The sequence below is a fragment of the Grampus griseus genome, assembly GCF_964374135.1.
Source record: "Grampus griseus genome assembly, chromosome: 20".
NCBI lineage: Eukaryota > Metazoa > Chordata > Mammalia > Artiodactyla > Delphinidae > Grampus > Grampus griseus.
Window position 1 is genome coordinate 46,311,594 of NC_139014.1, and position 21,052 is coordinate 46,332,645.

General features: G+C 52.8%; 2 protein-coding genes across 2 annotated transcripts in view; both read right to left on the minus strand.

The window, feature by feature from the left end:
• DNAH2 (dynein axonemal heavy chain 2) overlaps nt 1–6,980 on the minus strand; it is a gene marked incomplete at its 5' end in the record, with an annotated part of 86,284 nt that extends 79,304 nt beyond the window's left edge. The window contains 2 exons of the mRNA XM_082678968.1: nt 2,566–2,627; nt 6,821–6,980. Coding sequence (XP_082535094.1) covers nt 2,566–2,627; nt 6,821–6,980 — 222 coding nt within the window. The remainder of the gene's footprint in view (nt 1–2,565; nt 2,628–6,820) is intronic.
• Nucleotides 6,981–16,337: 9,357 nt separating this feature from the next.
• On the minus strand, nt 16,338–20,238 carry EFNB3 (ephrin B3; the record flags this gene model as incomplete). The annotated part of the gene is made up of 5 exons (XM_082679331.1): nt 16,338–16,747; nt 17,183–17,287; nt 17,390–17,482; nt 17,652–17,944; nt 20,117–20,238. The coding sequence occupies 5 exons, from the start codon at nt 20,236–20,238 to the stop codon at nt 16,338–16,340; spliced, it is 1,023 nt and encodes a 340-aa protein (XP_082535457.1).
• Nucleotides 20,239–21,052: the final 814 nt, after the last annotated feature.

Consider the following 21,052-nt stretch of genomic DNA (forward strand, 5'->3'; position numbering starts at 1 on the left):
AGATAAATGGACGAAAGGATATGAACAAACATATCATGTCATAAAAAAAGAAAAAATGAAAATGTGAAAATATGAAATAAATGTTCAATTTCATTTCAAATCAAAGAAATACAAATAAACATAGCAAAGGTGTATCATTTTTTTAAAAATCCTTGCTAGGTTGGTACAGCCACTATGGAGAACAGTATGGAGGTTCCTTAAAAAACTACAAATAGAACTACCATATGACCCAGCAATCCCACTACTGGGCATATACCCTGAGAAAACCATAATTCAAAAAGAGTCATGTACCAAAATGTTCATTGCAGTTCTATTTACAATAGCCAGGAGATGGAAACAACCTAAGTGTCCATCATCGGATGAATGGATAAAGAAGATGTGGCACATATATACAATGGAATATTACTCAGCCATAAAAAGAAACGAAATTGAGTGATTTGTAGTGAGGTGGATGGACCTAGAGTCTGTCATACAGAGTGAAGTAAGTCAGAAAGAGAAAGACAAATACTGTATGCTAACACATATATATGGAATGTAAGAAAAAAAAATGTCATGAAGTACCTAGGGGTAAGACGGGAATAAAGACACAGACCTACTAGAGAATGGACTTGAGGATATGGGGAGGGGGAAGGGTAAGCTGGGACAAAGTGAGAGAGTGGCATGGACATATATACACTACCAAATGTAAAATAGATAGCTAGTGGGAAGCAGCCGCATAGCACAGGGAGATCAGCTCGGTGCTTTGTGACCACCTAGAGGGGTGGGATAGGGAGGGTGGGAGGGAGGGAGATGCAAGAGGGAGGAGATATGGGAACATATGTATATGTATAACTGATTCACTTTGTTAGAAAGCAGAAACTAACACACCACTGTAAAGCAATTATACTTCAATAAAGATGTAAAAAAAAAAAATCCTTGCTAGGGAATTCCCTGGTGGTCCAGTGGTTAGGACTCCACGTTTTCACTGCCGAGGGTGCAGGTTCAATCCCTGCTCGGGGAACTAAGATCCCAGAAGCCGCGGAGTGGAACCAGAAAAAAAAACCTGCTAAACTGCTAACACCCAGGCCTGGAAAGTGTTTGTTGCTAGTGCAAGGGCAAAAAAATGCAATTTGTTTGAAAAACAATTTGGCATTATGTATTAAAGGTGTTAGAAATGTTCTTTACTCTTTGATTCAGGAACTCCATATACAGGAATCTAACTTAAGGAAATATTAAGTATTTCAAAATGTGTTAGTTTTATTTACAATATTCATCACTGTATTATTAGGAGAGCAAAAAAATCATAAATGGCAAATGTCCAAGAGTAAGGATTTAACTGTGATACATATATCTTACGGAGCACCATATGACCATTAAAAATGGTGCTTAAAGGGGCTTCCCTGGCGGTCCAGTGGTTAACACTCCACGTTTCTATTGCAGGGGGCACAGATTCAATCCCTGGTCAGGGAACTAAGATCCCGCATGCAGCACGGCGGCCAAAAAAAAAAAAAAAATGGCACTTACAGAGAATTCCCTGGCAGTCCAGTGGTTAGGATTTGGTGTTTTTCACTGCTGGGGCCCAGGTTCAATCCCTGGTCAGGAACTAAGATCCCATAAGCTACGCAGCCAAAAAAAAAAAAATGCTGCTTACAAAAAGTATGTAATAACAGTAATGAAAATACTACATATCAAAAAAAAAAGAGGTATCTTGTGATTTACATATTTGTGATTAAAAAAATAAAGGCAGCCTGATGTATTTTTTTAAGTATATAATAACACGAAGAATAAAAAAATGTTTTGTGAGAAAGCCTAATAAAAAATTATAATGTGTGGTACAGTTGGGATTGTTAAAAAACAAAAAAACTTGCAAATCCACACAGAAAGAAAGGACATATACCAAATTAGTAACGTTGGATGTACATATACCAAATTAGTAACGTTGGATGTGTTTAGGCAGTAATAATATGACTTTTATTTTCCCTTTCTTTGTTTTACTTTTCTGTCCCAATTTTTTTCTTTAATGAGTAGTTGTCACTTTTCTCTCCCTTTTTAAAAAAGTTCAAGGTCACCATTCTATTCTTCTAACCCAGGTAACTGAGGGTGTGCCTAGGCTCTGGTGCAGCTTGGAAATAAAAGTGTAGAGGTTACTAAGTGCCAAATTCTGAAGGTATTTCAAGTGGCTTCTGTAAACTCTTCAGCCAAAGGAGGGAACTGAAGGACAGGAAGAAAGAGGATGTCTTGGAAATTAGTATCCAATTAGGACAGTGTCCGCCCAGCTTGTTCAGATGTTCACCCATTCAACGGGTATAGCTTGTTGCAATCTGACCCAAGGTGGAGAGATGAGGAAGGGCCTTCTGAGAGCCCTGTTCCCCACTGAAAGCCCTATTCTTTGGGAGGGGTAGGGGACACGGATAACTTTGTCCTTTACTCGGTGTACTGGATTTGCAGTGAGCAGGCTACCAGTAGAAAGTAAAGAGAAGGTAGTGAGAGATTGAAGAGAATTCCTCGTACTCCATTCTGCAACTGATCCTTTGATTCACCAGTTGTTGGGGAGGAATATTTGTCTCAGAGAAAAGCCAAACTTACCACGTCTATCTCACACTCCTGTAATTCTTCTTTCTGTATTTCAGGTTCCTCCAATATTGGCTCTGGGAAGAATGAAAATTCAAAAATGAAGGCATTCCATTAAAAGTTAAACACAGAGACTTCCCTGGCGGTCCAGTGGTTAAGTCTCTGAGCTTCCACTGCAGGGTGCACGGGTTCGATCCCTGGATGGGGAACTAAGATCCCACATGCCAGACAGCACAGCCAAAAAAACAACAACAAATAAAAGAAGTTAAACACGGAGTCACCATATGACCGAGCAACTCCACTTCAAGGTACTTGAAGTACCGTGAGAAACTGGCACCCCATGGCCCCTATATCTTCACTTCTAAGTTGCACCAGAGCCTAGCCTCTCAGCAGGCACTCCCTATTCCCCTTTCCTCCCAGATCCTGGTGACCACTAATCTACCTTCTGAGTCTATGAACTTGCCTATTCTGGACATTTTATACTGGTGGAATCATACAATATGCGGTCTTTTGTGACTGGCTTCTTTCACTTGGCATTATTTTCAAGGTTCATCCACGTTGTTGTATCGTAGCAGACCTTCATTCTTTTTATGGCTGCATAATATTCCGCTGCAATTTGTTTATCCATTCATCATGGATGGACGCTTGGGTGTGTCCGCCTTTCGGCTGCTGTGAATAGCACTGCTGTGAACACGGGCATACAAATGTCTGTCCGAGTCCCTGCCTCCAGTTCTCTGCAACTAGACATGCCACAGCGAAGGTCCCACGTGCCACAACTAAGACCCAGTGCAGCCAAATATAAATAAATAAATGTATATTTTTAAATTTTTCTTTTAAAAAGCTGACTGGGGCTGGAGGGGGCACAGAAGGAGGCAGGGGAATGAAGGCAGTCAGTATTAAGGTCATTCTAGGCATTCAGCTTCTGGCCTGCCATTCTTCCCCCATCCTGTTCCCACATGGAGAAGTTGGGGCCCACAGAAATCAGCCCCTCTCCAAGCAAACCGTCATCCCCACTCTGGACTCCATAAAACCCAGGGGGGTGTCCCTCTCCTTCCTGATCTGTTGCTCACACAGGAGACTGGGGTAAAACTGGTGGGCCTCCCATCTCCTGTGGGCTGAAAGGAGGAAGGAACAAATGAGGTGCGACCAAAAGACCTTGCGAACAGGACACTCCAACTTCCAGAAAGAAACCCTAAGAGGGGAGTGAGGCACACAGGCCGAGGAAGGAAATCATGAGAAAGGTGGGACAGCTGATTCTAGGAGCTCAGTGGTGAGTGGGATGGGTAACCAAGAAACCCAACGCCCTTCGAGAAAGCCAAGGGCATCCAAGGTTTCAGACAGGGACGAGGCGGGGGAGGGAGACTGAGACAATCTCAAGAGTAAACTGGTTTTGTCCTCTATTGTAATACAATTTATATAAAGTCTAAACCATGCAATACGATACTAGTATGTGATGGTCATGTATACACACAGTAAAATTTTAAGAAACAGGCTTGAGAATGACAAACACCAACTCAGGATAGCGGTGACCTCTGGAGAAGGAGAGAAGGGCTTGGGGGGGGGGCGTGTAGCAGGGGGACAAAGGGATTCACTTGTTGCCATCATGATTTATTCTCACACTGGGTGACGGGTACATGGGTGTTCATTATCTCATTCTCTGTATTTTTTCTGATTTGCCTGAAATACAGGTCTACAATCCCTTAACCAAAACCCTTGGGATCAAGTATATTTCAGAATGTAGACTTGTAGTAGCGTATGGCATATGAGACCCCCACCACATCTTGGGGCCTCTAGAACAGCACTCCACAAACTTTTAATGTCAGTATTTCTGCAGTAAAACATATGAAAATTTATACTAAGTGGTTTAAATAGACTATAAATACCTTCATGTCAGTTTAGGTTATGTCTCACCACCAAATAAGTTTGGATGCCAAATTTTGGGGGAAAAAAACCTTTCAGTTCTTAGGGCTTTTTAAAATTAGAGATATGGGATTATGAACCTGTACTTCTTTTCTTAGTGGGAACGGAGGAGCACTTAAGGAAGCAAAGGATATCAATAAAGACCTCAAAAGGGTGTTTTGCCCTTTAACCCACCATCCTTCACCAAGAAGTGTTTTAGGCCTGGTCTTAGCCCATTGGACTACTATAACAAAACACCATAGACTGGGTGGCTTCTGAACAGCAGACATTTATTCCTCACAGTTCTGGAGGCTGGGAGTCCTAGATCAGGGTGCCAGCAGGGTTGGGTGAGGGCCCTCTTCTGGGGCGCAGACCTCTCTTTGTGTCCGGTGGAAGGGGGCAAGGAATCTCTCTGGAGTTGCTTCTTTTAAGGCACTAATCCCACTCATGAAACCTCCACCCTCATGATTTAAGCAACCTCCCAAAGGCCCCTCCTACTAACACCATCATATTGGGCATGAGAATTTCAACATATGAATTTAGGGGGACACAAACATTCAGACCATGGTAGGCCCCCTCTGTCTCCTGTGGGACAGGCCTCAATCCCTCCCCAACTCCAAAGAGTACAGGGATTTTTTTTTTTAATATTTACTTATTTGGCTGCGCAGGATCTTTCGTTGCGGCACACGGGATCTTTCGTTGCGGCATGCAAATTCTTAGTTGCGGCATGCATGTGGGATCTAGTTCCCTGACCAGGGGTGGAACCCAGGCTCCCTGCATTAGGACTTAGCCGCTGGACCACCAGGGAAGTCCTGAATACAGGGATTAAGGCTCATTTCAGGGCTGCCTTGGAGGCCCAAGTCTTCTCTGAACCTCTGTCAAGTGTCAGCTAGAAAGCTCCACATCAAACAATAAAAAGGCTTAGAGCTAAAAGGACTCAGAGATCCTTGGTGTTTGGGGGTCAATGCTCTCATTTAGAAGTTCCCTTTTTTTTATAATTTTTATCGGAGTATAGTTGATTCACAATGTTGTGTCAGCTTCAGGTGCACAGCAAAGTGAATCACATATATATATATATATACACACATCCACTCTTCTCTGGATTCTTTCCCCATATAGGCCACCACAGAGTATTGAGTAGAGTTCCCTGTGCTGTACAATAGGTCCTTATTACTTGTCCACTGTACACACAGTAGTGTGCATATGTCAATCACAATCTTCCAATTTATCCCTCCCCCACTTACCCCCTGGCAACCACAAGTCTGCCCCCTACATCTGTAACTCTATTTCTGCTCTGCAGATGAGTTCATCTGTACCCTTTTTTTAGATTCCACATATAAGCAACATCACATGACACCCTGACATTCCCTTCCCACCCCAGAGGAGTCTCCAAGTTGAACTTCACTGCCTTCCATCCTCCCTCCCCTTGCTCCTGGTACCCAGCTTCTAGGAGCCAGTCCCACTTGAAACTGCTCTTAAGAGAGCTCAGAAGAAAAAATTTGCATGGTTCCAATGTCCAGATCCCAGGGCAAGGCCCTGTGTACCCTGGACCTTTCTCCCGTGCCCACGCTTAATCTCTCAACTTTTAGGTAAAAGGAGATTCTATTTCTCTCCATCTTGACAGGCTGCTAGCAGTGGAAAGAAGCCCCAGGTAAACGGGGAGGACTATTCTTAGCTAACAGTCATAGCTACACTGGCCAGTGCTCTAAGGGGCAGCCTAGTGACAGCAGCAGCTACCAAAAACCTTCCAACCCTATTGGCCCCAGCTCACCCAACAGGAAGGAATCCCTCAGATCAAAGCCACAAGAGGCAGCCTCTTTAAACTCTTTTCTTCCTCAATCTAGACATCAGGCTTCTTTTCCTGTGGCCCTGAACCTGAACCTCCTTAGTCTACCAAGGCCCTGACGAAACGAGGGCAGAGATACAAGAGCCTTAAACAGATGGGAGAAAGATTCAGTCAGGCTTAGGATTCAAAGGATGGCAAAGCAGGCTGAGTCTCCATGGTGATGGGCTTAATGGGAGGAAAACATTATTTGTTTTGCCACCCAGGGTGAAAATGGGAAAAAGGAAGAGATCAAACCCTCTTCACTGGGGTAGGAGCAACCAGGAACACTTGAAATAAGGAAGAAGAGGCTAGGGTAGAGGATTGGCTGGTGAGCTCTTGGTGCACTGGGGGGAAATTTTAAGACAGAAAGAACAAGTATAAGGCTGGACAGGAAGAAAACACAAAACAAGGGACCTAGCAGCAGGCCTGAGATTCCGCTGAACCCCTTGCTTCTTACCCAGAAGCAACAGAACCTGCTCCCCGGCCCTAAGACCCTCCTTCAATACAAACATTCTGCCTCCAAGCCTCTCCCCAGCAGGTACCCACCAGGCTCCTCCTCCTTGAGAGACTCGGGCTCTGCCTGGGACTCACTGCCGGCCGGCAGGGTGGTCTCCACAGCCTGTGCGGCCAGAGCAGACTGAGCGACTCGCCAGCGGGCGCTTCCCCGGCTACTCGCTTCCCGCTTCTTGTCGGCTTTGCTGGGCATTGTGTTGGCAAAACCTGTAGACACACGGAAGCTGGGGAACCACCACCAGATGCACCCCCAATCCTCAGTCCTTTCCCTGGGATAGCCCACTTCCTTCAGGGCGCTGGGTTAAAAATCAAAATCAGTCCCTCGAGGCATGAGGAATAAATGGAAGCTAAACATGAGAGCACAGGGAATTCCCTGGCAGCCGAGGGGTTAGGACTCGCGCTTCCACTGCAGGGGGTACGTGAGTTCCGTTCCTAGTCGGGGAACTAAGATCCCACAAGCCCCAAGGCGCGGCCGGGGGAAAAAAAAAAAAAAAAAAAGATGAGGGCTCAGCAGACACCCACTCATGAGGATTTAGGAACCCCTATCTCTGCCCAGAGGTATGAGAACATAAGATAATCAGGGAAACATCTACCACGCTGAGGTGTGGTTGCACACACCCTCAAGCACTCTAGCTCTCAGGGGCCATGGGTGAGTGAGAGAGGGCCCAGGGAAGGGAAGACTGTCCCCAGGTTCCACACTCTCTGTCACGTCACTGAGCAACCAAGATGATTTTCCTATGTACCTCCTTTTCTCCCAAGTTACCCCCTGGAAGCGGGGGAGAAAGAAAAAGGCCCCTCCTACCCACACTAAAATCTGTGACCTCCTTAAACAAGGAAGAAACACTATTTGCAACCTGTCTCTTCAGCTTCTCAATCCTGAGGGGCAGAAACCCTGCTCTGTGTGTACTGAAAAGGTGTCTTCGCACAGTTGGCTGAGTCTGTGCTAACCGATTACTGAAGACCAAGAGCGTTCGATTCCAGATGTCCTGAGAACAGACTGGAAGAGGAAGGACAAAGGTCATCCAACAATGAACCTGGAATTGTGTCTGGGGGAGGGAGAAATGGGGCGATGAGGAAGGCCCAGTAGTGCCTCTCTCAGAAAAGCAGGAGGGCGGGAAGCGGGGCATCTCTGGCGGGCGCCCAGGGCAATGTCTGATTCGCTGGGCAGTTCCTCTTCACTCAGCTCTAGCCTGACAAACACCTGTGGCTTTTCTTCCTCATCCCCACAGACTGCCACAGGCATTGATCATACGCTATGAGTTTCACACTTGAAGGATTTGTACTTTGCTCCAAGGAACACCGTTCTATTAGGCCAACACATCAATAAAGCCAGGTACCACAGCGCGGCTTCTGCCATCGGTCTCCAGAGAAGCGTCAGGCTGTGCTTCCCTGCCTCCGGCTGGAGCCTCAGGAACATTCCGGTGGCAAGGCTGGGAGCCACCTTCCCATGGGGTTCGCCCCATGGTCCCACACCGAGGCCCCGGGAGGAGCCTTCTACTAGCCTGGGGCTCATTCTATTTCTCAAGAAATACCGTAGGGGGCCGGCTCTCTCCTCCAACCACCAGTGGCTACCAGTGGGCAAATTTCCCCTCACAGGAGCTTCCTCACACAACTGTCACAACCGTCGCCGCTCCTTCCTCTCAGCTGCCCCTTCCTCTGCCCTCCCCCGCAACTCTCCCTCGTACCTCTCACCACTGCCCCTTCTCCCCGTAGCTTCCCACTCTCCCCGGCATTCCTCCCTTCCTCCCTGGTGCCCTCCCCCGCCAACACACACCTCACGACGCCGACCCTCTCCTCCCTACGCCGACCGACCGGCCACTCCAGCTGAGAAGTTGCCCCGCGTGGCCCTCTCAGGCCGGCGCCTGCACGCGTCGCCTTGGCAACCCCGGGCACGGGCAGCGGGGGGGGTGGGGGGGGCGAGTGGCGGGGGCCCGAGCGCGCCGAGCCAGCGTCCTCGGCGCAGACGCAGAGACGCCCTGATCAGCCGCTCCCGGCTTGGCTGCGCTCGCGTCACCCCGCGGGGAGCCGGGGCAAGAGGGCTGGGGGGCACGGGGAAGCCGCTAAACCTGGCGGGCTGGAGGGGGGCTGGAGGGGCACGGGAGGCCTGGTCTGAGGACGGGCGGTAAGGACTGGGGCTGGAAACAATGAGTGGCCTCCCGCAGGACACCGAAAAGGCTGGGGCAACCCAAGCGCCCGACCCCGCGCGCGGGTCTGTGAGCTCCATTCCGGGCGAGTCCAGCAGATGGCGCCCGAGGTCCCGTCTGCGAGGCTCACGCGCGCTCTAGAAGGCGTTCCAGGATTTCGAGACAGCCGTGGCTGCAGCTGAGTCCGGGGAAAAAACCGGGGCTGGAGCACCCCTGCCCTCCCGCTCGTTCCCCCTTCTTAATTCGGACTGGGGTCTAGGATCGCCGGGCAGCGCTGGGTGGGGGAAGGAGGGAAGAACGGAACTGGAATTTTTGGAATCTGAGGATTGGCTTTGGAAAGCGTCGCTCGTTTTGGGGGGGACAGGAGGCGGGGACTCTCTGGGGAAGGTGACCGGGCCGGGGAGGGGCTCGGCTCTCCATAAGAACAAAGACAGAGTCGTGGGGAAGCGACAGGAGAGGGGTGTGAGAGCAGGGGCAGACGGCAGCCGGTGCTAGGGGGCGCTGCGGGCCGGGGTGCCAGAAGAGGCGCCTGGAAGACTGAGCCGTACCTGGGGCTGGTGGAAGCTTTAGGGAGGCCTGGGAGATGCAGGGAGGAAGCGAGTCAGAGGGATGGGAAGGCACCCTCCCTGCTTCCATCAATAGTGCCTAATTAAGACAAAGCCCGCAGCGAGCCCACTGATTACATTTCCATGAGGAGCTAAATTGATGACATTTTCTTTGCTGGAGGAGAGAAGCTGGCACCTCAGTTCCCCCTTTTCCTGGTTGATGTTCACACCTGACGAGTCTCATTATGCCAGTCTGGCAGGGCAAGGACTGGCAGTCCCTGGTACTCCTGAAGGGCCTGTGGATTAATCCACACCTGAGCCCAGCTCTGACCTCACCATCCTACCTACCCCATTTTTATTTCCAGAATTGACAACCCCTGCCCTTGGCACCCCCCCATTATCCTTCAAGGAGGTTTCTGAGCTCCTGCCCAGCCCACATTCCTGTTGCTGAGGGCAAGGATTGACGGAGAGAGGGGTCCTGCCACACCCCAAAATCAGCTGCACAGCAAGCAGGGCTAAGTGGGTGATCCTCACACCAGTTAGGCAGTGGGTGGCAGAGGGGTGACATGATTGGTCAGATCCTCCAGGGAGAAAGTCCCAGAGGAGTGAAGATTTGAGGGGAGGCACAGGATGGGGAGACTTATAGGCGGGGCTCATGGCTCCCTCAGGGAAAGGAATGTTGTGTAGCCCCCATTTCTTTTCTGAACCACCCCCCACCCCCACTGGCCTTGGCTGTGCCTAGGAATCCCAGCCCCCTACATTATGCTAAATAGGTAATCAAACATCTTGCTTTGCTAATTACTGCTCAATCCGATTAAACGCCACTGAAGCTCATCAACAGAGGTGGAGGTAGGGAGAAGGGATGAAAAGGGGGGCAGCCACAGCTGTGACGGATGTCTTGTCCCCAGGAGCTCTAGGGGACAGCTAGAGAAGCTGTCTAGGAGCTCTGAGAAACAGCCAGGGTAGCAAGACTCAGTACCTCGCAAAGGAAATGGGCAGAAAGGTTGTACGACAGAACCCTTCATCTCACTGCATCCACCCGGCCTCAGGCACTCCCTCCTCCCAGAACCTTCATTACTCTCAGAACCCAGGCATCCGGCCATTCCCACAGCTCCCCACACACACCCCTGTCCAGCTTTAATAAGTTCTGTTCTCTCACTGTCAATATTTGATTTCTCAGAGCCATCTCCACGGAGAGAGGGAGCTCTTCCCTTGCTTCCCCCCTACCTTGGCCCTTTTTTGCCCACCCCAGTCTCTTTGTGCCCCCAACCTTCTCTGAACTAGCTGACTTAATGAAATGATATTAAAGTCTTAAGCAAATCCAAAAGAATGGTTGTTATGGTGAAGGGAGTGGGCAGGACGCCTGGGTCCCTGAGGGGAGCAAGGGCTGAGGAGGGGGGAGAGTGAGCCAGAGGCTAAGGTCTGGAGGCCCCAGTCCCCAAGGGGGAGCAGCAGATTTAGGGTGAGCTGGGGGCTGGCCCTTTGGATTGTGGTGGGAAGTGGGGAGTTAGGGCTGGGGGCTAGGAAAAGGTGAGAAGAGGGAGGACATTTCTGTGGTCCAGGTCTCAACCTGCTGTCCAGAGCATCCGTCAGGGATGGAGAGGCCAGCGGGGGGCGCAGAGCCCCTGTGCCAGCAGCCTCCCTGCTGAATGTGCCCGGGGCCGGTCCCGTGAGAACCAGAGTAGATTCCTCTTCAGCCCTGACTCATCCCTCTTCCCCCCGCACCCCCCCGCCACGAGCAGACCCCCACAGGTGATTTGTAGCTGATGCCCTCACGATGGTAGCACCGGGAGGGAGTCCGTTCCATGACACGAACCGCCGCCGAGAGCGTCCAGGAGGGGAGAGAACAGAGACCAAGAGATGGGGAGCCAAGCACCAACCCCCCTGCCCCCACCCATCCCATCTCACTCCCCTGGGGACCCTGGCCCAGCCCCAGTCCCCTTGGGGTGGTGGGAATGCAAGGACATTTGGCTGGGCTGATTGATGAGGGAGGAAGCAGCCACTGGGCACGGAGGCTGCTGTTTGCTGAGCACACAGATTCCTCCCCACTCACCAGCTGCCGCCCCCTGAGGCTGCCGAGTCTCCCCACCACCACCACTAGCCACTTGGATCGGAGGGAGCTGATGCCTGAGTTTCTGGTGGCAACTGAGGGAAGTGGGAGAGCCAGGCCGTGGAATGCTTCGATTCCTTCTGGGAATCAGGGGACCCTAGGACCTGGTCCCCTCAGAACTCCCTACAGGACTCCACCTTTGCTGCTGCCTTTCATACATCTCTCCTGTGCTGAGTTTTCACTCCCATTTATTCTGTTTCCTTTTCCCTACCCCCACCCAACTCTCTGAGCCCATCCCAGCTAGCCCCCTGCCTCCAAACCAGCCTGCCACATTTCTCCCAGCCTGCCTACAGATCCTGAAACTCTCTCTAGGGAAGGGGATGCCCCATGTTTGTGACTCCACTTAGGAAGCTCTGTTTTTCATTCTAACTACATTTCCAGTTGGGATGTCAACCATTCCCCATCAGAAATTCCCACTGCAACCCTTTGCTCTGTTCTCCTTTGCTTAAAATCCTCAACATAGACCACAGACACAAACATACATACCTCAACCTAATTTACATCCTGCTTCTGTTTGGAAGGATGGAAAAGTGTGAGCTTCTGTCTGCAGCACAGCCCCCAGGACAGCCTCCATCCTATGCTGGGTTTACATTCTGTGGTCCCCAGCTCTCTCAGATCCTTTACTCCCACTCTGCTCTAGACTCTGTACCAGCAGCTGTACCACAGCCCCAAAATCTCAGAGCATTATCCCTGCCCTCCCAGAGCATAAAATTTAGTTGAGGAAAACACAGCTCACATCCACACAAGAAACAAAGGGGACCCCCTCCCGCCCCAGACCTTAAAGTAAATGTTTATATCTTTTTTTATAAAACTGGTGTGTTTGTCTGGAAATGTATTTTGTGTGCTGATTTCTTTGTGTTTATTATAATGAAGTAAAAAAGCATGTTTTTAGGTAAAAAAAAGAAAGAAAGAAAGAAACAAAGGGGAAAAAATGGAAGACGGAGTTAGATCAACTTCCTAAATGTGGATTCTTCCTTGGTCACTTGCTACCCTACACGCTGAGGCTGGGGAAAGACAGGACGCATCTAGAACATGTGTGTGGTTGAGATGTCTTTCTCACTATTCCCAAGCCTGTCGAGATTTCACCTCTATGCTTTGCACTTGCTGTTCCGTCTTTCTGCTCTGCCCTTCCCCATAGTGCCTGCCTTCCATACTCCTCATTATTCAAGGTCCTGAACAAATGTCACCTCTTCAGAGGGACCCTCCTGACCTCCTAACTTAAAGCATCTTCCTGATACTCTCCATCCTCTTCACTGTTTTTTTATATCACTTATCACTACCAGAAATATTATTATGTTGTTCCCCACCAAAATGTGGATTTCATGAAAGCGGGGGCTTTGCCTTATTCACCTCATACTACCAGTGCCTGAAATAGTACCTGGAACAAAGCAGACATTTAATATGATGCTGAGTGAATGAATGAATGAATGAATGTCTTCCTGTACCTCTTCTTGCTTTGTTGTACTTGTTACCCTAGGAGTGTGTTTGTGTGTTTGTACCTAGAAAGCGAATAGGATGGCATGTGTTTTTCTGTGTGGAAGTCACCTGAGCTTTCAAATAGCTCAAAAGATCACTACACATGTGGAAGGCTCTAGATCTTGCATTGTTAATGTCTGGGGAGAGAAGAGTCTATAGATGCCAGTTCTCTGAAGGGGTGTGTCCCAGGGTAATGTGCAGAATGTGCTGTTCCTCTCCCCAGCTGTGCATCTGTCCCCAGGTGTCTTCCTGTCTCTCAGCATGTTATGATGTCTCGGTTGCTTTGGTGAGATGTTTGTCTGTCACGGAGACTATTTATCCCCACTTCTCTTCCCTCTCTTCTCTCCACCTGTGCCTCTGGATATACGTGTAGGGGAGTCTTCCTTGGCTCCCTTGCCCCCTTGCACACACAGCCCTGCCCCAGTTGTGGACCCCTCCCTCTCTCAACTGGGCCCTGTTGCTGGGCTCTGGGTTACCATAGTGACGGTTGCCAAGTCCCTGAGGCTGATAGCCAGCGATGGGGCTGTCGGCTCCATCCACGCGGGAGGCTGAGGGGGGCTTCCCATTGTGTGAAGAAGGGGATGTTGCCATGACAACCAACCCCCACTAAGGGGCAGGAACCAGCCCTTCCACACCCCCTCCAGCCTCCCCACCTCGGGCAGCTCCAGTGTGGGCTTAGAAGGCAGGAGTAAATGCCAGACAGCCCAGCACCTGGCCTCCCAGTTTTCAACTCCCCTCCTACAGTGCCTGCACCTCTCGGGACCCAGGCATCTTGCTCAGACAGGGGGAGGGGCAGGGATCCCACTGGACAGAGGAGGGGCAGGAGGACCCCTTGACCTCCAGGCAGATGGGAGACAGCGGGAGGGGACCTAAAGTCAGGGGAGGGGCAGGCAGGTCAGAGGTTGTGACCCCCACCGACTGGCTGCAGCGATGCTCCTCACTGCTGCTTTTGTGGTTGGAGAATGGGGCTGAGTCTAGGGAACTGGGCATCTGGGTTTTAGGGGGAGAAGAGCCTGGGTTATGGGTACACAGGGAGCCACAGGATAGGCAGCTTGATGCCTGGATCCCTGAGTCTTCTGGGCACAGGAGTGCCTTGGGCAGGAGTGGGAGGGAATAGATTGAACACGTGAGCATGTTTTTTCCACTTTGTTTCCGACCGAGACTTGCCTTGAATCTGATACTTGGTTTAGCAATAGACACTTGGGCTTTCCCCCCGTGAGTGAACGCATATTCACAGACAGCCCCATTTGGATGTATTGGCAACCCACTGCCACCTGGGTTCCTCTCTCCCTCCCCTGGCAGGGGCTGCTTTCCTCAGCCTCCTCGCCCAGCCCATGACCACACCCCCCTCCGCCAGCCAGGCCCTGTCCACCTCACCCATCCAACACAACCCCCTCCCTACCCCTTGGTTTCATGCAATTCAACACTCAGCTGGAAAGCTGTTCTAATCACCAGTTCTCTGCCCCAATTCACGTCCAGTCATTCTCATCAACTTTTGAAGTTTTTTATTTTTTTTTTGGTTTTTGTTGTTCAAATTTCCCTTTTACAGTAAAACTATTGAGGTGACGGCCATACCCCGCCACCTCCCCCATGGCAATATCAACTTCCTGTTCTCTGGAAGGAGCGATTAGAAAAATCAAGAAGGAGCTGGGAACTACAGCACCAGAGAGATAGCTTGACCTCTGGTGGACAAAGCAACCATCTTGGCTGGTGATTGAGGTGGCCGACGTGGTGCCCAAAGGCAGCTCTGACCTAAAGGAAATGAGCTGGGAGGAAACTGAGGCAACACCCAATTGTGCACTAGTGGGCAGGAAGAGGTATCAGCTGGTCACTATGGAAAGACTGGCTGTTGCTAAGGACCACTGTCAGCTAGACCAGTCAGTAGGCCACCATTTTGGTCACTAAGAAGGGAGCTGTGTTGAGTTTGAAGGGAGTAGGAAATGGAGAACGTGATGAACAAGACAGCCATCCAGGTTACTGGGGACAACACGTGGGTTCTTGGGGTCATCCTGTTGAGTAACAGAGATTATACTGGGATATGGAAAGGGAAGAACAAGACAAATTGAGCCTGCCATGGCAGATGGCAGCCACCTTAGCTGTCCTAAAAGCAGCACAGAGAACAAGGGAAGGGAGATCCTGGCACGTGACACTGAATACTAGGAAGCACCTCAGTCCACCCGACCTTCTTAGAGTAAGTTCCAGCTTCCTCCTGAATGGGAAGTTCTTCCTGCCCGCCCTTCTCCACAGAGTAAGAACCATCCACCTCCCCCCCACCCCCAGACTAAGCCACTTCCGGTTCCAGCCAGACCACTTCCTATTTCAGAAGTGCTACTTCCTGTCCTGGATGAAGGCACTTCCAGTTCCTGCTGCACTGCTTCCACTTCCCAGGCCACTTCTGTCCAGGCCTGGTTACTTCTTGTCTGGAGCAAGTCACTTCATGTCCCAAGTGGCCCATTCAGCATCAGACCAAGTCCACATGTGTCCTGACTGGTTCATAGCTTGCTATTGGCCCACTGGACAAAACGGGACACTTCTCATGGTAGCTGTCATGACCCAACCATCCCAAATGGCTGGAGTAAGTATGTAGAGGCCCGGGGCAGGGCAGAGGAGGAGGCCCTGCTACCCATGCCCTGAGCTGGGGTGGAGTGCCAGAGCCTTCCCCATAAGGCCCCCATTTTTGGCAGACTGAGGGGAGTGGTTGGTAAGAGAAGTCAGAAGAGGGAGCTGAGGGGAGAAATGCTTTGATGCCCCCACCCTGGAGATGGGAGAGGTACAGGATAAGAAGCCAAGAGGGTAAATAAAAGGAGGTACAGGGAGGAGGATGCTAGGGAAGAGGAACAGACCTAGAGACAGAAGAGAGAGACAGAAAATAAGAGAGAGAGGAGAAAAGAAGAGAAAAACAGTGAGAGGCAGAAAGAGGTGCCGACCAAAAGACAGACTGTTCCCACCCCTAGCTCTCAGTGGGTGAGGCGGACAAGGATCCCTGGGTCATGGTTAGACGAAGAGGCTGAATCTTTGCCCCCTCCCCAGGGGAATAGGACCCAGGAACACAGAGACAGAGAGGGGCACACACAGCCAACCAGAGGGCAGGCGGTCGTTGGGTGGATGTCTTAGGGAATCCTAAAAGTGGAGAAGAGGCGAGAGCCAGGAGGAGCAAAGGAGCTGGGGGGCAAAGGGGGCCAAGGAGATGCTAGAGGTGTCCCTCAAACCATGAATTAAACTGGAGGAGCACCCCACAAAGGGCTGGATCCAGGAGAGCCAGGTCGGAGGAGCCCTCATACCTTGTAGTAGATGTTTGGAGGGCTCTGGGGGGGCCCATCCTGCACGATGTACACAGGATGCCCATAGTCACCACTCACCTTTTCATAGTGGGGACAGAAGGGGGGGTCTGCAGCCCCACTGCCCCGCAGAGCTATCCCTAGCTCCCCAGGCTCAGCCTCCCTAGGTCCCATCCCGCCTCCACCCCCCAGGCCCAGAGACCCTCCCCTCCCGAAGGAGCCAGGACCAGGGTGGCGACTCTCCGAAGGCTTGGCCCGCCGTCTCCGCCAACACATGGCACCCCCAGCCCCTGCCACGCCCAGCAAGAGCAGCGCCAGCCCCCCTGCTGCCCCGGCCACTGCGGGCATGCTGGGAGGGGGCAGGGGGCCTTCAGCACCCCGGGAGGTTGCATTGCTGGTGGGGTCACCTGGCAGGGAAGGGGTGAAGGAGGAAAGAGGGGGTGGGGCTGAAGGAGCCACCCGGGCATCTGGACACCCATCTTTGCGGGTCCCCATGGGTTTCCCCAGCAGTGCCCAGGCCCTTTGGGGACCCCACTTCCCCTCCCGTCCAAGCCCCACTCGGAATCCAGGTGTGTCCAGCCCTTCAGCTCCATGCCAAGGAGTCCTCCCCCCTTCTCTGACAGCACTGATTGAAGCACTGACTTGGCTAATTAGTTCTGATTGAGTCTTTTCCTCATTTGGCTTCCATTCCCCTCCCACCCTCCCATCCTCTCTTCTCCTCTTTCCTGTATCACTGCCCCCAAAACTGAAGAGGGAGGGAGGGAGAGGGTGAAGCTAGGGCAGCTGGGGTCCGAGAGCAGAGGAGGCTAGGGAAGACAGGAGGCTGGACCCCTGGTTCCTACCTGCTGTGTTCTCCTTCCCAGGCTCCAGGCTGTGGGCCACCCCTCGGTCTTTTTCCATGGGCATTTCAGACACAGGCTTTCGGGGGGCAGCCCCTCCTCGGGGACCTGGAGACGGGGAAGGGCCGAGAGAGGGGCTGAGACAGCAGCCCCCTGACCACGATGGTACTGCCCCTCGGCCCCTAGGAGGTGTGCCCCAGCCCCACTCACTTTGTCCCACTCGAAGAAGCACCTTCATGCCTCTAGTGAGGCACACACCTCCCTGCAAGCTCTCCAGGCCTTCCCGGGTTCCATCCGATGTGGCTGGGAGAGAAGAACCAGAGGGAGAAGTTGGCCCTCCAGAGTCTACACCTATTCTGTCTCCATGCCTGGCCCCAACACCACCCGAGGTGGCTCCAGTGGTCCCCTCCCTCATCTGCCCTCGATCCCAGGAGCACCTCCCCACTCGACCCTGCCCGCTGCCCAGCAGTACCAATTATGTAGTAATCGTGGTGTGAGCGGAACTCGTGGCCCCAGAGGTTAGGGCTATACTCCTGGAACTTGATGGTGAAGCGGAGATCCAGATCTGGCCGGTCACAAGTGAGAAGGAGGTTTGGGGCAGGGGGTGCCTCGCAGCGCCGGCCCTGGGCACCCCCTACCAGATACAGCTTGTAGAACTCGTAATTAGGAGAGGAGTGGGGGCCAGGAGGCCGGGCCCGGGGGCAGAGCAGGTCTAGCCGGTCCCCGATCTGAGGGTAGAGCACGTAACCACCCTCTGCCTGGAACCTATGGGGAGGAGGGCAAGGTGGATAAGGATGAGAGGTGTCAGAGGTCTGGTCCCCAGAGCTTTGCCTCCCTCACCCCACATCCCTGCAGGACAGCCTTTGTCTGAGTGGAGAGTCTGTTCTGACAGAGCAGGCACTAAGGTCTCTGGAAGCTCACGGAAGCAGCAGGAAGCCAGGCTCAGAGGTCTCCTGCCCCTTGGTGTGCCCAAATGCACTCTTCAGCCCGCCCTCACCACATGCACCCTGCCATCTCTCGCTCCATCACCGGTCCTGTTGCCATGGCAACAGGATGCCAGTTACCAAGGAGCTGGCCTCTCTGGAACCACACAGCCCACCCCTCCCGGGTGATTTCACTATTCCATGGCAGTCAACCATGGGGGCAGAGCCTCCCCTCCCACAGGCCACCACTGAACTTCAGTGATTTCAGGGCAAAGGGGGTGGGGTGGGGGAGGGGGTGTGGAGGGTGATCCAGACCAGTGTCCCAAGTACCCAGGCAATGTAACAGGACACAAATGCCTGGTCTGGCAATGGCCCTAAATGGGGCTAATCGAAACAGCTGCCCCAGACATTTCCCTGCTCAGTACCCCACTTCCCCCAGGTCCCACACTTCTTAGGGAAAGTGCCCTATTGCTTTGGAATTGAAAGAGTTGACATTTCGACCCACAGCTGACACAAGTCCTCATCTCCCTCAGCCCCGGCAGCCACTGGCCCAGCACAGCCACTACTTGCCAACAGCTGCAGACAGGGTCTCAGAACTTGGTCACAGGGGACTGCTGCTTGGTACCTTCCCAGACTCCCAAATAACCCCCTCCCTCCCTGCCCCAACATCCCAAAGAGCTCCCAGAACACCCTAACTCCATTTTCTCAGCTCTATCAGGATAAGCCTAACTTACATCCTCACACTGCTCCTGATACTCCAACTGCATCTGGGAGTTGGTGGGTAGGAGACTGAGAGGGGAAAAGACATTTGAGATTAGACCCCAAGAGATATGGGAGGGAGGCCAGGGCAGGAAATGGGAGGGAAGCTGTGAAGTAAAGAGAGGAAGAATAATTACCCTAGTTCTCCTTTAATGAGCATATAATATGTTCAAATACCTTACCTCTAATCTTCATAAAACCTGTAAGGATTGAGGATACAAACTCAGGAAGGTTAAGTGACTTGTCCAAGGCCACACAACAGAAAGCAGCAGAGCTAGGATTAAGACCTAGGATTTGATGAGCTCCAAAGCACACCCTCTTTGCATGGCCTCACACAGCCTCCCCAGGCAATTAGGAAGTTTTCAAAACACAAAACTCTTTTGCTAACGGGGAGTAGGATCTGCATGGAGGCAAGGGACCCAAATGACCTCCCAAGGGTTCTGTCCTACTCTGTGTGGCTTGAAGTTTCGTCTGACCCCTGGCCTGTTTTCAGAGCAAAGCAAGCATGCCTCAGAACAGCGGGTCTGATGGAAGAGTTTGCAGCAAAGATGGGGGAGGGGGCAACAGAGTCCTCAGGACTCCAGATGCGAGAGGGAAAGTGGGGGCTCTAGGGGGCTCCAGGCTTCTTCCAGAAAGAAATCTCCAAGCCAGGAAGGCAGGAAAATCTTCTGGTTGGGAAATTGTTCCACCAAGGACTCACAGACCCTCTGGCTGTGGGCAAGAGTTAGGAGACGGATGTGTGAAGAAGGGTCAAAAAGCCTTGGGGGAGTTGTCCCCAGAGCCCCCAAACTGAGAGCCCTTCCCTCCCATTTCCACCACTGAGTCCCTTCTGGGGAGGGAGGCACCCTGCCCTTCCTCTCAGCGCCTCAGCAGCACCTACTCAGCTGCTCTCCTGAGAGCTGACATTAACCAGGCTCCGTCTAAGCCCAGCCCCCGACACCACACAGGTCTCCCACAAACCCAAATAACCACTCCACTGTCCTCCCGGCTACCCATGATCTTTCGAATCCTTGCCCCTTGGGGGTCTTTCAAACTCCTGACACATGGTTGTCACCACCCGCATCCAGCTGTGTGTGTGACCCGCGAGTCTGGCTCCCAAGACCACCTCTGTCTGGTTGCCCATCAGCTCACATCCGATCACCAGCACCCTCCCTCCGCCTCCTCCCAGCTCCGAGAACCCAGCCCCCAAAGTCCCTAAGGCTTCCAGACTCCCTGCCCACAGGGTGTGGGGTATCCCCACCCCCGGGCCGCTCACCTCTTATTCGCCGAATTCCAGTAGACGGGCTCCAGGCTGAGCCCAGACACCAGTCCCAAAAAACCGAGCAGCAGCAGGGCCCCGACTCGCACGCCCCCCGGCCCAGAATGGGGGGCCCCCATGACCCCGCCAAGGCCTGGGGGGCGGGGCACCAACTCCCCCAAAGTCGCTCACCCCCTGGGGTGACTGCCTTGGCCGCCCGGGCTATTCTGCCCCGGCCACCCGGGTGGCTGATGCCCCCCGCTCCCACGCGGACCCGCTTCCTGCTCCACCCGCGTCCCCTCTCCGGAGCGCTCCGCCCGCAGAAGCCCTTCCAGGGGCCGTCTGCAGGCGCCCTGCGCCCCCGGCCCACGCGCAGGCACCCCGGTATTTATGAGCGGGCCTAAGTGGGGGACTGGGGGAGCCGGGGACCGGGCGGGGGCGGCATGGGGCGCCGGGCTAGGGAGCGGGGAAGGGGGCGCCGAGCCGGAGCCCCAGCCTCGCCGGGATTGAGGGCAGCGGGCTAAGGGAGGAAACCAACCAGTCCTGAGCCCAGGAGGGGGGAGTTAAAGGAGAGGCAGGGAGGGGGAGAGGATGGCGGAGGGAAAAACCGGAGCTGGAGCCCGAGTCGGAGCGGGCGATCATGCAGCCCACGCCCCCCACACCTCCCTCACCTCGCGCACCTCCCAGCCCTCACCCCGCCGCCCCGCCTCACTCCCCCGCGCGGTCTCTCACGCCCCCTTTGTCTCTGTAACTCTCCGGCTCTGGCTTAGTTTCTGCCCACCTCCCCTCCTGCCCTCGGATCGCCCGAGCGGTTGGAATCTTCCGCTCCCTCAAATCCAGAAAGTCTCTCGCCCTCTCCACCCCGAGGAACCCAGCCCCTTTCGCTCCCGCAGCCCCCTCCTCCCCCATCCCAAAACAACACCGCTGCTCCGGGGAGGTCTGGAGAGAATAATA